This window comes from Pseudophryne corroboree, chromosome 3 (assembly GCF_028390025.1).
Source record: "Pseudophryne corroboree isolate aPseCor3 chromosome 3, aPseCor3.hap2, whole genome shotgun sequence".
NCBI lineage: Eukaryota > Metazoa > Chordata > Amphibia > Anura > Myobatrachidae > Pseudophryne > Pseudophryne corroboree.
This window is the reverse complement of record NC_086446.1, coordinates 607,405,331-607,421,520: the sequence shown is the minus strand read 5'-3', so window position 1 is coordinate 607,421,520 and position 16,190 is coordinate 607,405,331. Positions and strand designations below refer to the sequence as shown.

At 47.0% G+C, this 16,190-nt stretch overlaps 1 protein-coding gene across 1 annotated transcript in view; it reads left to right on the top strand.

Moving 5' to 3' along the window:
* Positions 1 to 16,190, top strand: part of HELLS (helicase, lymphoid specific) — a 270,907-nt gene that overhangs the window by 48,115 nt on the left and 206,602 nt on the right. The window contains exon 9 of the mRNA XM_063961560.1: positions 10,441 to 10,623. Coding sequence (XP_063817630.1) covers positions 10,441 to 10,623 — 183 coding nt within the window. The remainder of the gene's footprint in view (positions 1 to 10,440; positions 10,624 to 16,190) is intronic.

Sequence of the window (16,190 nt, the reverse complement as noted above, 5' to 3'; positions counted from 1 at the left end):
CACTGTAAGGGTGCAGGGCGCAGGGGGGGGGCGCCCTGGGCAGCAATTAGAGACCTCTTTGGCAAAAGTTTGCATATATACAGTTGGGCACTGTATATATGTATGAGCCCCCGCCAAAAATTGTACATGACAGCGGGACAGAAGCCTGCCGTCGAGGGGGTGGGGCTTCCTCAGCACTCACCAGCGCCATGTTTTTTCTCCACAGCACCGCTGAGAGGAAGCTGCCCAGCCTCTCCCCTGCAGTTACACGGTAAAAGAGTGTAAAGAAAGAGGGGGGGCACATAATTAGGCGCAAAAATCAATATAAAAAGCAGCTACTGGGTTAACATTAAGTTACTGTGTTATTCCTGGGTTAATAGCGCTGGGGTGTGTGCTGGCATACTCTCTCTCTCTGTCTCTCCAAAGGGCCTTATGGGGGAATTGTCTTCAGATGAGCATTCCCTGAGTGTGTGGTGTGTCGGTACGTGTGTGTCGACATGTCTGAGGTAAAAGGCTCCCCTAAGGAGGAGATGGAGCAAATATGTGTGTGAGAGGGTGTCTCAGTCGACAACGCAGACACCTGTTTGGATATGTGTAATTAAGTGCTAAGGTGAATTTATTGCACAAAAGATTAGAGAACAGACAGGGAATCTACCCATGTCTGTCCCTATGTCAGAGACCTTCAGAGTCTCTCAATGATCACTATCCAAAATAATACACTGATATCGACACGGAGTCTGACTCCAGTGTCGACTACGATAATGCAAAGTTACAGCCAAAATGGCATTGAAGTAATCAATATATGATTATTGTAATAAAAGATGATTTGCATATCACTGATGACTCATCTGTCCCTGACACAAGGGTACACATGTTTAAGGGGAAGAAAGCTGAGGTAAATTTCCCTCCTCTCATGATGAAAAAGAGCGGCAATCTCCAGACAAGAGACTGCAGTTTCCCACAAAGAATTCTCAGGGAGTATCCTTTCCCTACTAGGGCCAGGATACGATGGGAATCTTCCCCTAGGGCAGTGGTTCCCAAACTGTGCGCCGTGGCACCCTGGGGTGCCTCAGGACACATGCAGGGGTGCCTCGGGTTGGTGGTCCCGAACTAATTCAAATTCTGCATGGTCAATGTAAAAAGCCAAACCAGTGTTAATAGCTGCCAATCATAAAATATATTGACAATCAGAAGCAAATCTTGTCCCTCACCACATAAGTTACCCTAAGGATGACATATAAAGACAATTTACTTAATTTAATATTTCTTTCTAAAAATTTCAATAAGAAACTATTGGCAGAGGGGTGCCGTGAAAAAATTCTGATACTCTAGGGTGCCGTGATTCAAAAAAGTTTGGGAACCACTGCCCTAGGGTGTCACGTTTGCCCAAAAGGTAGCCCTGACGTAACAGCTATCCTCAGGGATCCTGCAGATAGCGTGCACATTCTAGTACACTACTCAGACCGGCGATTGTGTCGGCATGGGTTTATAGCGCTGTGGCAGCGTGGACAGGTACCTTATCAGCAGAGATTGAGACCCTAGTATATGTGTGTATATATGTATATGTGTGTATATATGTATATGTGTGTATATATATGTATGTATGTATGTATATATATATATATATATATATATATATATTTATTTATTTATTTCTCTGACGTCCTAAGTGGATGCTGGGACTCCGTAAGGACCATGGGGATTAGCGGCTCCGCAGGAGACTGGGCACAACTAAAGAAAGCTTTAGGACTACCTGGTGTGCACTGGCTCCTCCCACTAAGACCCTCCTCCAGACCTCAGTTAGATTCTTGTGCCCGGCTGAGCTGGATGCACACTAGGGGCTCTCCTGAGCTCCTAGAAAGAAAGTATATTTAGGTTTTTTATTTTACAGTGAGATCTGCTGGCAACAGACTCACTGCAGCGAGGGACTAAGGGGAGAAGAAGCGAACCTACCTAACAGGTGGTAGTTTGGGCTTCTTAGACTACTGGACACCATTAGCTCCAGAGGGATCGACCGCAGGATCCGACCTTGGTGTTCGTTCCCGGAGACGCGCCGCCGTCCCCCTTGCAGAGCCAGAAGCATGAAGAGTCCGGAAAATCGGCGGCAGAAGACTTCGGTCTTCACCAAGGTAGCGCACAGCACTGCAGCTGTGCGCCATTGCTCCTCATGTACACCTCACACTCCGGTCACTGATGGGTGCAGGGCGCTGGGGGGGGGCGCCCTGAGGGCAATATAAGACACCTTGGCTGGCAAATCATCACAATATATAGTCCCAGGGCTATATATGTGATAAATTACCCCTGCCAGAATCCATAAAAAAGCGGGAGAAAAGTCTGCCGAAAAAAGGGGCGGGGCTTCTCCCTCAGCAAACAGGCGCCATTTTTTCTTCACAGTGCAGCTGGAAGACAGCTCCCCAGGCTCTCCCCTGTAGTTTTCAGGCTCAAAGGGTTGAAAAGAGAGGGGGGGGCACTAAATTTAGGCGCAATATATGTATACAAGCAGCTATTGGGGGAAAAAATCACTCAGTGTTAATCCCTGCATTATATAGCGCTCTGGTGTGTGCTGGCATACTCTCTCTCTGTCTCCCCAAAGGACTTTGTGGGGTCCTGTCCTCAGTCAGAGCATTCCCTGTGTGTGCGGTGTCGGTACGGCTGTGTCGACATGTTGGATGAGGAAGGTTTACGTGGAGGTGGAGCAGAGGCCGATAAATGGGATGTCGCCCCCTGTGGGGCCGACACCAGAGTGGATGGATAGGTGGAAGGTATTAACCGACAATGTCAACTCCTTACATAAAAGGCTGGATGACGTAACAGCTGTGGGACAGCCGGCTTCTCAGCCCGCGCCTGCCCAGGTGTCTCAAAGGCCATCAGGGGCTCAAAAAAAAAAAACGCCCGTTACCTCAGATGGCAGACACAGATGTCGACACGGAGTCTGACTCCAGTGTCGACGAGGTTGAGACATATACACAATCCACTAGGAACATCCGTTACATGATCTCAGCAATGAAAAATGTGTTACGCATTTCTGACATGAACCCAAGTACCACATAAAAGGGGTTTTATTTTTGGGGAGAAAAAGCAGCCAGTGTTTTGTTCCCCCATCAGATGAATGAATGAAGTGTGTAAAGTAGCGTGGGTTCCCCCGATAAGAAACTGGTAATTTCTAAAGTTACTGATGGCGTACCCTTTCCCCGCCAGAGGATAGGTCACGTTGGGAGAGATCCCTTAGGGTGGATAAGGCGCTCACACGTTTGTCAAAAAAGGTGGCACTGCCGTCTTAGGATACGGCCACCTTGAAGGAGCCTGCTGATAAAAAGCAGGAGGCTATCCTGAAGTCTGTATATACACACTCGGGTTATATACTGAGACCTGCAATTGCCTCAGCATAAATAGTGCTGCTGCAGCGTGGTCTGATACCCTGTCAGATAATATTAATACTCTAAGACAGGGATAATAGTTTGCTAACAGAGCATATTAAAGACGTCGTCTTATATATAAAGGATGCACAGAGGGATATTTCCCGGTTGGCATCCAGAATTAATGCAATGTCCATTCTGCCAGGAGGGTATTAGAAACCCGGCAGTGGACAGGTGATGCTGCCTGTAAAAGGCACATGGAGATTCTGCCTTATAAGGGTGAGGAATTGTTTGGGGATGGTCTCTGGGACCTCGTATCCACAGCAACAGCTGGGAAAAATTTTTACCTCAGGTTTCCTCACAGCCTAAGAAAGCACCGTATTTTCAGGTACAGTCCTTTCGGCTTCAGAAAAGCAAGCGGGTCAAAGGCGCTTCCTTTCTGCACAGAGACAAGGGAAGAAGGAAAAAGCTGCACCAGCAGCCAGTTCCCAGGATCAAAAATCTTCCCCCGCTTCCTCCGAGTCCACCGCATGACGCTGGGGCTCCACAGGTGGAGACAGGTGCGGTAGGGGCGCGTCTCGGGAACTTCAGGGACCAGTGGGCTTGCCCACAGGTGGATCCCTAGGTTCTGCAAATAGTATCACAGGGATACAGGCTGGAGTTCGAGGCGACTCCCCCTCGCCGTTACCTCACATTAGCCTTGCCTGCTGCCCTCGGAGAAAGGTAGTACTGGCGGCAATTCACAAGCTGTACTTTCAGCAGGTGAAATCAAGGTACCCCTCCTTCAACAAGGCCGGGGTTACTATTCCAAAATGTTGTGGTACCGAAACCAGCCGGTTCGGTGAGACCCATTCTAAAATTAAAAGCCTTGAACACTTATATACGAAGGAACAAGTTCAAAATGGAATCGCTCAGGGCGATTATTGCAAGCCTGGAGAATTTCATGGTATCACTGGACATCAAGGATGCTTACCTGCATGTCCCTATTTACCCTCTTCACCAGGGGTACCTCAAAATTGTGGTACAGGATTGTCATTACCAATTCCAACCCCTGCTTCAACACCGGCCGGTGCTGATCCAGTCAGACAACATCACGGCGGTCGCTCATGTAAACCGACAGGGTGGCACAAGAAGCAGGATGGCGATGGCAGAAGCCACAAGGATTCTCCGATGGGCGGAAAATCATGTGTTAGCACTGTCTGCAGTGTTCATTCCCGGAGTGGACAACTGAGAAGCAGATTTTCTCAGAAGACACGACCTCCACCCGGGAGAGTGGGGACTTCATCCAGAAGTCTTCCAAATGATTGTACACCGTTGGGAAAGGCCACAGGTGGACATGATGGCGTCCCGCCTCAACTAAAAGGTACAAAGATATTGCGCCAGGTCAAGGACCCTCAGGCGATAGCTGTGGACGCTCTGGTAACACCGTGGGTGTACCAGTCGGTGTATGTGTTCCCTTCTCTGCCTCTCTTACCCAGGGTAATGAGAATAATAAGAAGGAGAGGAGTAAGAACTATACTCATTGTTCCGGGTTGGCCAAGAAGTGCTTGATAACCAGAACTCCAAGAAATTATCTCAGAGGACCCATGGCCTCTGCCGCTCAGACAGGACCTGCTGCAGCAGGGGGCCTGTCTGTTCCAAGACGTACCGCTGCTGCGTTGGACGGCATGGCGGTTGAACGCCGGTTCCTGAAGGGAAAGGGAATTCCGGAGGAAGTTATCCCTACGCTATTTAAAGCTAGGAAAGAAATGAACGCAAACCATTATCACCGCATATGGCGAAAATATGTTGCGTACTGTGAGGCCAGGAAGGCCCCAAAGGAGAAATTTCAGCTAGGTCGATTTCTGCACTTCCTACAGTCAGAGGTGACTATGGGCCTAAAATTGGGTTCCATTAAGGTCCAGATTTCGGCTCTATCGATTTTCTTACAAAATTGAACTGGCTTCTCTGCCTGAAGTTCAGACTTTTGTTAAGGGAGTGCTGCATAGTCAGCCCCCGTCTGTGCCTCCAGTGGCACCGTGGGATCTCAACGTGGTGTTAGATTTCTTGAAGTCGCATTGGGTTGAGCCACTTAAATCCGTGGAGCTATAATACCTCACGTGGAAAGTGGTCATTCTGTGGGCCTTGGCGTCGGCCAGGCGTGTATCAGAATTGGCGGCTTTGTCATACAAAAGCCCTTATCTGTATTTTATATGGATAAGGCGGAATTGAGGACTCGTTCCCAATTCCTTCCTAAGGTGGTATCAGTTTTTCATGTGAACCAACCTATTGTGGTGCCTGCGGCTACTTGGGACTTGGAGGATTCCAAGTTACTGGACGTAGTCAGGGCCCTGAAAAGTATAGGTTTCCAGGACGGCTGGAGTCAGGAAAACTGACTCGCTATTTCTCCTGTATGCACCCAACAAGCTGGGTGCTCCTGCTTCTAAGCAGACTATTGCTCGCTGGATCTGTAGCACTATTCAACTTGCACATTCTGCGGCTGGACTGCCGCACCCTAAATCTGTAAAAGCCCATTCCACAAGGAAAGTGGGCTCTTCTTGGGCGGCTGCCCGAGGGGTCTCTGCTTTACAACTTTGCCGAGCTGTTACTTGGTCGGGTTAAAACATTTTTGTAAGAGTCTGCAAGTTTGATACCCTGGCCGAGGAGGACCTAGAGTTTGCTCCATCGGTGCTGCAGAGTCATCCGCACTCTCCCGCCCGTTTGGGAGCTTTGGTATAATCCCCATGGTCCTTACGGAGTCCCAGCATCCACTTAGGACGTCAGAGAAAATAAGATTTTACTCACCGGTAAATCTATTTCTCGTAGTCCGTAGTGGATGCTGGGCGCCCATCCCAAGTGCGTATTGTCTGCAATACTTGTTTATAGTTATTGCCTAACTAAAGGGTTATTGTTGAGCCATCTGTTGAGAGGCTCAGTTATATTTCATACTGTTAACTGGGTATAGTTATCACGAGTTATACGGTGTGGCTGGTATGAGTCTTACCCGGGATTCAAAATCCTTCCTTATTGTATCCGCTCTTCCGGGCACAGTATCCTAACTGAGGTCTGGAGGAGGGTTTTAGTGGGAGGAGCCAGTGCACACCAGGTAGTCCTAAAGCTTTCTTTAGTTGTGCCCAGTCTCCTGCGGAGCCACTAATCCCCATGGTCCTTACGGAGTCCCAGCATCCACTACGGACTACGAGAAATAGATTTACCAGTGAGTAAAATCTTATTATAATATATATATATATTAAAGATGCTGTCTATAGATAGATATATATATATATATCTATCAGTAAAACAGCTGCGCATTAGACACACTTTTTCCTTTTTCTCATATCCAATAGATAGTTTGAAAGTCCCGTGTCCCGTTTTCTAAATGACGTAAGCTGCCGCTTCCTCCGTTTAGGAATTAGAGCCACTAATTCCAATGCACATGTAACGAAAGAAGAGTGGAGGGCGCAGGTATGAGTAAAAGGTTTACAATTCCATTTATTAAAAACAAATGCTCACATACATCTCAGTTTAAAATGATGCGTTCCGTCCTTCACATGGTAATCAAGCCACGGAGCCGCTCTCTCATACAGCCGATCCTCCGTCTCTTTACCGGGAATCACTGGCAGTTGATCTTTCTTTCACCGGGACAGAGACCAGGTTGTGACCGTCTATCACCAGCTCCACAGGCCACGCCCAACGCGTTTAGTCTATGGACTTCGTCAGGGGGTGTGGCTATGCATTATCTCACATTACATTTATACCATAAGAGACACCTGTATATCATCATCCTATGGACCTATGCAATCTACAATAATTAGACATTTGGGCTGACTGATTATATACATACATAAAGATACCAAAACTTTACATGCTTCCAACATCTTTGCATACAATACAATTTCTTTAAAAACACTTTTCCAAGTAATTATTCGTATACTATTACTTACAGATCGTTACTTATATAACAGCTATCATATAATTATAAATCAGTCAGCAGAGACACTCAGAGTACTACACTTGTTGTCAATACAGGTACTCCAGATCTTATACATTGGCGCATTATATCCTAGAAGAGAGTGGATAAATTACATAAACTAAATGAAATAGAATAGAATAAGATAAAACAAAACAATGATTGGTAATAGATACTTCATAATAAATCCTTTCAGTGAATACCAGGAATCATAGTCATTTAAATACACTAATATTTATCACAGGCAGTTTTTACTTATTAACCCCTTTTCAACCCGAGTTCCCATATACCATAAGGAGCTCAGCTCACAATGGGGCAAAGGGATCAATGATCCGACTACAATGCCGCATAAAACGAGCTCCCCACAGTATAATGCAAGAAGGGGGTGATATCATAATTTTCATTCAGTCCTAATGGGCTAATTGTTTCTAACGCATGAATCCAAAAAACCTCCCTCTTGCTAAGCTGTTTTAATATATCCCCCCCCTCTATCATCCAACCTCACGTGTTCCAATGCTTTAAAACTAAATTTACTCAGGTCACCTCCATTACACTTCAGAAAATGCCTCGGGACACTGTTCCTGACATTTATTAGTTATACTTCTTGTGTGTTCTAACATCCAAATTTTTAACTGGCGTTTCGTTTTGCCTATATAGCGTGCTCCACATGCGCACTCCACCATATATATCACACAAGTGGTTTGACAATTATTTCTTTAATAACCCAGTGTTTACTTTTATCCCTATTCCAGATTTTCTTTCTTTACTCACAAAGGAACACATTTTACATCTACCACAAGGGAAGAATCCAGTTGTTTTTTTCAACCAAGTTTCATCTTTTATTCTTGGTAGATTACTAGGTGCTAAGGAGTTTTTTTAGATTTCTCGCTTTTCTAAACACGACTTAAGGTTTTTCTGGCAGCAACCCTTTGAGTACCGGATCTATTAATAGAACATACCAATGCTTAATGGTAAAGGGTTGCTGCCAGAAAAACCTCAAGTCGTGTTTAGAAAAGCGAGAAACATCTGGGAAGCAGACTTCCTCAGCAGGCACGACCTCCACCCGGGAGAGTGGGGACTTCATCAAGAAGTCTTCACGCAGATTGCAAGTCAGTGGGAACTGCCACAGGTGGACATGATGGCATCCCGCCTCCAACAAAAAGCTGCAGAGATATTGCGTCAAGAGACCCTCAGGCGATAGCTGTGGACGCACTGGTGACACCGTGGGTGTTCCAGTCGGTCTATTTATTTCCTCCTCTTCCTCTCATACCCAAGGTGCTGAGAATCATAAGAAAAAGAGGAGTGAGAACAATACTCATTGTTCCGGATTGGCCAAGAAGAACTTTGTATCCAGATCTGCAAGAAATGCTCACAGAGGACCCGTGGCCTCTGCCTCTAAGACAGGACTTGTGCAACAGGGGCCCTGTCTGTTCCAAGACTTACCGCGGCTGCGTTTGACGGCATGGCGGTTGAACGCCGGATCCTAGCAGAAAAAGGCATTCTGGATGAGGTCATTCCTACGCTGATAGAGGCTAGGAAGGATGTGACGGCTCAACATTATCACCGTATATGGCGAAAATATGTGGCTTGGTGTGAGGCCAGGAATGCCCCTACGGAGGAATTCCAGCTGGGCCGTTTCCTTCACTTCCTACAGTCGGGAGTGACTTTGGGCCTTAAATTGGGTTCCATTAAGGTTCAGATTTCGGCCTTATCCATTTTCTTTCAAAAAGAACTGGCTTCTCTGCCTGAAGTTCAGACGTTTGTAAAGGGAGTGCTGCATATTCGGCCACCTTTTGTGCCTCCAGTGGCACCTTGGGATCTTAACGTGGTGTTGAGTTTCCTGAAATCACACTGGTTTGAACCACTCAAAACGGTGGAGTTGAAATATCTCACGTGGTAGGTGGTCATGCTATTAGCCTTGACTTCGGCTAGGCGTGTGTCAGAATTGGCGGCTTTGTCACATAAAAGCTCTTATCTGGTTTTCCATGCGGATAGAGCAGAATTGCGGACCCGCCCACAATTTCTGCCGAAAGTGGTTTCATCCTTTCATATAAACCAACCTATTGTGGTGCCTGTGGCTACTACTGACTTGGAGGATTCCGAGTCACTGGATGTGGTCGGGGCTTTGAAGGTTTTTGTAGCCAGAACGGCTAAGGTCAGGAAAACAGAATCTTTGTTTATCCTGTATGCTTCCAACAAGCTTGGGGCGCCTGCTTCAAAGCAAACTATTGCTCGCTGGATCTGTAACATGATTCAGCAGGCTCATTCTGCGGCTGGGTTGCCACTACCTAAATCAGTTAAGGCCCATTCCACAAGGAAGGTGGGCTCTTCTTGGGCGGCTGCCCGAGGAGTCGCGGCATTACAGATTTGCCGAGCGGCTACTTGGTCAGGTTCAAACACCTTTGCAAAGTTCTACAAGTTTGATACCCTGGCTGAGGAGGACCTTGTGTTGGCTCATTCGGTGCTGCAGAGTCATCCGCACTCTCCCGCCCGTTTGGGAGCTTTGGTATAATCCCCATGGTCCTTACGGAGTCCCCAGCATCCACTAGGACGTTAGAGAAAATAAGATTTTATTTACCGGTAAATCTGTTTCTCGTAGTCCGTAGTGGATGCTGGACGCCCGTCCCAAGTGCGGACTTCTTCTGCAATGCTTGTATATAGTTATTGCTTAAATAAGGGTTATGTTATAGTTGCATCAGCGTTTATCTGATGCTCTGTGATTGTTCATACTGTTAACTGGGTAAAGTTATCACAAGTTATACAGTGTGGCTGGTATGAGTCTTACCCTGGATTCCCATGGTCCTTACGGAGTCCCCAGCATCCACTACGGACTACGAGAAATAGATTTACCGGTAAGTAAAATCTTATTCTCTGCTTGCATCCTCCTGAGGTGGCAAGCAGAAATGTGCAAAAAGTGTCCTGGTTGGGTACCCGAGCGGTACTTTTTACCTTGCTTGCACTTTTTTTAGTTTAGTTTATCCGCGCTGCTAAAGACCAGTGCTTAAAATGTACTGGTGTCTGTTACTTTGGTGGACCAAAAATTTTTTAAATTGCTCTTAAGTTTTCAACAGTATTTGCTTTTTCTTTTAGCGTTGTTACATTTTCACTTTAGGTATGTTTTTCTGAAACCTAATTTTCTTCTGTTCTTGTCCACAGATGCTGTGGGAGAATGGTATAAATGGCATTTTGGCTGATGAAATGGGTCTAGGAAAAACTGTGCAATGTATTGCAACCATATCCATGATGGTTGAAAGAGGTGTACCTGGGCCATTTTTTGTCTGTGGCCCCTTATCTACCCTCCCTAACTGGATGTCTGAATTTAAACGTTTTTCTCCAGAGGTAATTTTTATTTTAGTTTTTCAGTTTTCAATAGTAATATGTTATCTAAGGTGTCAGTTTGAAATATCAGGTTAATCAAATAGCCCATGGGGCAATGGATAAATGAAGTGTTGGGCAGGGGCTCGGCTGTTAAGCCTCACCTATTCAAAGCACAGTAAGATAGGTGGTGACTTTTGACACGTTAAATCGAAGGCGCAATTGATTAGAGAGTGTGTTATTAAGTGGCTGTAATGTGCTGGAGAGCATAGAATGTTTGCCAGGGTCTTAAAAACCCTCCCTGTTAAGACTTTAAAAGTGAAGTTATAGTAGCTAAGCTACTTAATCTGATTTGATAGTTCAATGTTTTCAAGATGTAATTTCTGCTGCGGGGTACACTGGGTTCCACAAGGATTCACATCGGGGTGTAGAGTAGGATCTTGATCCGAGGCACCAACAGGCTCAAAGCTTTTGACTGTTCTAAGATGCACAGCGCCGCCTCCTCTATAACCCCGCCTCCATGCCAGTGAGCTCAGTTTGTAAGTTGGTGCCTTGCAGTATGCAGGCACTTAACAGGAGGCTGCCATAAGCAGCCTTTTCAGAGCTTCGTTTTACAGACTGAACAGAAAATGTAAAGACTTCCAGGGCTGCTGCAGGTATAGTCTCATAGACTTTCCTGCGTGCAGCTCCATCACCCCCAGTGACGCTGTATATTCCCGCGGCGCGGTTGCCGGGTCACTGCAGCTGAGGCGCCGGCTTCTTCCATCCTAACGGGAGTCACACGCCGCCGTCTCCCGGATCGCAGGGCCGCAGACAAGGGGGAGGTAAGGGGCTTCTGTGCCGCACTTTACCGCGATCCAGCGTGGCCGTAGGAGGCGGGCCGCGCCCGCCCTGGCGTGGACACTAATTACTGGGCAACTGTTCCTCTAGCCACCAGGGTTATATTATGGGCACAGGTCAAGGGAGATGTTGTACCACATCCCCCCCTGCTTTGTTTACTGCCCGCACACCCAGTGCGGATGCTAGCAGGGGCAGCAGGTTGGACCTGATGCCCCTCCCCCCAGCCCCAGGGCACCATTTCAACAATGTTCCCGCCCTGGAGCTGCTTCCCTCTCCCTCATTCCCGTTCAGCACCATTACAGACAGCCTTGCTGTTTCCTGGGATTGCTTGGGCAAATCCTCTGTGGAACCGCCTGACTGCCAGTGCTGTGCTTCCTACAGGACACGAGTATTCTACCTGTCACTGGGACTTAGTAAAGAGTGCATACTTTCTTTTTCATCCACTAGGGGTCACTGGAGTACTCTTGGGATATGGACGGCTTAGCAGAAACAAAGGCACTGAATATTTAAATTTAGAACTCTCCACCCCTCCATATCCCCGAGTACCTCAGTGTTTTTTCTGTGCTCACAGCACTAACAAGGCTTGTGTGGAGTTCCCACACTTAGTTGAAGATTTTATTAATTTTCATTTTTACTTTTACATTTTTACTTTTTTACATCCCTTCCCGGTTTCTGGAAAAACATGGGTCCGGGATAGTGCCGCTGCAAGCAGCGCATGGCGTGCCTGTCCTCACAAAGAGCACCCTCACAGCCACAGGCAGCTCACTGCCTCCTGCAACAGCTGGACGGAGCTTACAGATAGAAGCCCCGTCGCAGCCATGAAGAAGTGATCAACTGGCAGGAACAAGAGCTGGACGGAGCTTACAGAAAGAAGCCCCGTCGCAGCCATGAAGACGTGATCAGCTGGACGGAGCTTACACATAGAAGCCCCGTCGCAGCCATGAACGAGAGCTGCACAGAGCTTACAGATAGAAGCCCCGTCGCAGCCAGGAACAAGAGCTGGACGGAGCTTACAGATAGAAGCCCCGTCGCAGCCCTCCCTACGAGACAAGGTATGCTGGGGGGAACAGGGCGGTCAGCGCGCGCTGCCGCCCCGCTGTGTGGGGTCCGTTTTCTTTACGGCCGCCCGCACCCGCCGCTAATACCAGCGCCCGCCCCAGCCGCTCCGTCTGCGCTGTACGGACTTCAAAGCCAGGGAGACCGCCGCAGCACAGCGCTCTAACTAGCACCGCCGGAAGCCGCTACACGCCGCTCCAGCCAGCCGAACACTCGGCCGCTCTCCTCACAACGTTCCCTGCCTCCCTGCAAGTCAGCTTCCCGGCACCCGCTCCCCGCTGCGACACGGAACACAGGGGGAGGTGGGGGGGACAAGCCACAGGCAGCGCTGCTGCATGGAAAGATATGTTAGTAAAATATGACAGGCTGCCACATTTATATAGGTTATATTAATAACCTAACCTGTGATTCTCCCTGTATAATAGACTATTGAGCCTATATTCACACAGAATGTATTGTAACCTGATCTGGGATTATCAGTGTAAGCATGGCATGGGAGCAATTTTAACCATGCTTCTTGTTTCTTCCTCTTTCTAATTCCAGAACGTTCCTGTCCTACAACACTACTCCACCGGAGGCGCAGGGGTGTTAGTGGGAATTTTTGCTTCAGCTTTTATATAGGCTGGCAAAGTGAATGCATTTCGGATATATATATATATATATATATATATATATATATATATATATATATATATATATATATATATATATATATATATATATATATATATATATATATATATATATATATATATATATATATATTGTATCCGCAATTTAGTGTTAAAAAGCTGTCTTCCGCCACTGCGTTTTTGTTGTCAAAACTGGACTGTCTCTGTCGGACGACAAGAAGGCGTTTTGGCAGATTGCCATTCAGTCTCTGCTGGATTCAGCAGTTTTTAATTCCAGCCTGGTACACCAAGGTCAGGGTTATTATTCCCATCTGTTTGTGGTACCGATTTCGGAGGGCTCCGTCTGTCTCAATCAGTAAGTCACTTACTACAGATTGAATATGGAATTTCTGCGGTCAGTATTTGCAGATTTGAAGCCACATGATTGCACTTGATTTCAAGGATGCGTACTTACACATTTCGATTTGGTCACCTCATCAGAGGTTCTTGCGTTTTGCAATACGCCACACAGGCCCTACCGTTTGGCCTCTCGTCAGCGCCTCGGGTTTTCGCCAGAGTGATGTCTGTGATAATAGCTCATCTCCGATCCCTGGCAGTGACTATCGTTCCGTACTTAGACGATCTGCTCATGAAAACTCCGTTTCAACAGATGCTCCTCCAACTTGCGCTGATAACATACACCCCGGTTGGAGTGTTAATTTCAAGAAATCGCATCTATTTCCGTCTCAATTACTTCAATTTCTAGGTATGATTCTCGATACGGTAAATCAAAGAATTTCCCTACTACAAAAGAAAGTACAGATTATTTATCTGGTACAATAAGTGCTCAAGCCACGCACACTCTCGGTACATTTGTGTATTCCCCTATTAGGAACAATGGTGGTGGCTTTCGAAGCGCTTCAGTTCGGAAGTTTTCCCTCCCGTCCATTTCAACAATAGTGGTCGGCCTCGCATTCTGCAGATTTCCCACAGGGTGAGGTTGTCGGCAAGGGCGAGGGTGTCTCTACTCTGGGGCTCAAGGTTCACAATTTAACCGCAGGCGGCGGCTGGAATTGAATAATTCTAACGACGAACGTGAGTCTCAGAGGTTGGGGAGCTATAGTTCAAAATTGTCAGCGACAGGGTCTCTGGGCGGATCGCGACAAATTGCTGTCTAAAAATGTCCTGGAACTCCGCCCAATTTACAATGCACTACAACAAGCATTACACATGCTTCCCTCTCAGACTGTCCAAGTGCAGTCAGACAACGCGACTGCAGTCGCATACATCAACGAACAAGGAGGAACGAGAAGCCGCATGGCAATGCGGGAAGTAGCTCGAATCCTCAATTGACCAAAATACCACCAGGTGATATTGTCGGCAGGGTTCATTCCGGAAGTGAACAACTGGGAGGCGGATTATCTCAGCCGTCGGGATTTTCATCCAGGAGAATGGGCATTAAATCCAGAGGTGTTTCAAAAGTTGGTCCACAGGTGGAATATCCTCAGGTGGACCTGATGGCATCTCGCAACAATTACAAACGCCCCAGTATGTGTCCGGAACGAGAGATCCAAGGGCAGTGGAGGTGGATGCTCTCACAATCGCGGGCCCGTACAGCCTCGTTTATCTGTTTTCACCGTTTTCCGCTGCTCTCTCAGTCGCTAAAACGGATCACAAGAGAGTCCGTCAGTCATACTGGTGATGCCTCATTGGTCTCGGAGAGCTTGGTTCTCAGATCTCCGGACTACTCGCAGACGATCCTTGGCCACTCCTACTACGTTCAGACCTGTTACAACAGGGTCCGTTCTTTTACCCCTATTTAGCGCGGCTACGTTTGACGGGGTAGTTGTTAAGACTGCCCTCTTAAGAAGAGAGGGCATTACAGTATTTATACCAACCATGTTACGAGCTATGAAGCCGGTTACGGCAGCTCATTATTACAGAATTTGGCGTGCCTATATAGGTTGGTGTGAAGCTCGGAAGTTTCCGACATCTTTCCAGTTATTCCGTCTTCTGTTATTTCTACAGACGGGTTTAAATGGAGGACTGCGTTTATCTACACTAATGGTGCAGGTATCTGCTTTGTCAATTTACTTTCAAAGACGATTGGCTTTATTGCCGTCTATACACACCTTTCTCCAAGGTGTCCTCAGAGTTCAGCCTCCATTCATTCCACCTACAGCTTGAATCTGGTTTTAGATTTCTTACAGTCTTCATATTTTGAACACTTACAGCAAGTGGATATAAAGTTTCCCACTTGGAAAACAATTTTTCTTCTAGCCTTAGCTTCGGCAAGGCGTGTTTCAGATTTGGGTGCCTTGTCATGCAAGCCACCGTATTTGGTGTTTCATGATGACAGAGAGGAACTTCGGACGAAACCCGATTTCTTACCAAAGCTAGTGTCCTCTTTTTCACATCAATCAACCAATAGTAGTTCCTGTGTTGACAGCACATTCTGGAACTCTGAATGTGGTACGCGCATTACGCGTTTGTGTCCCGAACGTCTACAGTTCGTAATACGGATACGTTGTTTGTTCTCTATGATGCTGCCAAGTGAAGGCCAGCTTCTCAGCAGACCTTATCCAGATGGATAAAACTGACTATACGTCAGGCTTACCTTAAGGCTAGGTTACAGTCGCCTACATCAGTAATAGCTCATGCCACAGGTTCTGTGGGAACGTCATGGGCAGCTGGTCGTGGAGCTTCTACGACGCAGCTTGACCGTGCGGCTACATGGTCTTCAGTGCACACGTTTGTGCGCTTTTACAAGTTTGATATGTTTGCGGCATCAGCATCTAGCTTTGGCCGCCTAGTGTTACAGGTGTCAAACAGCTCTCCCGCCCACAGGGGAAGCTTTGGTACGTCCCAAGAGTACTCCAGTGACCCCTAGTGGATGAAAAAGAAAATAGGATTTTGGTACTTACCAGGTAAATCCTTTTCTTTGAATCCATAGGGGGCACTGGACGCCCACCCAGAGCAGTTTTACCTGGGTTGTATTAAGCTCAGGGGATCTTATGGTAACACATTTTCACCGACTGGTTCAAATTATAAGGTTCTATCGGTTATGGTGTCAACTGTTTCGTT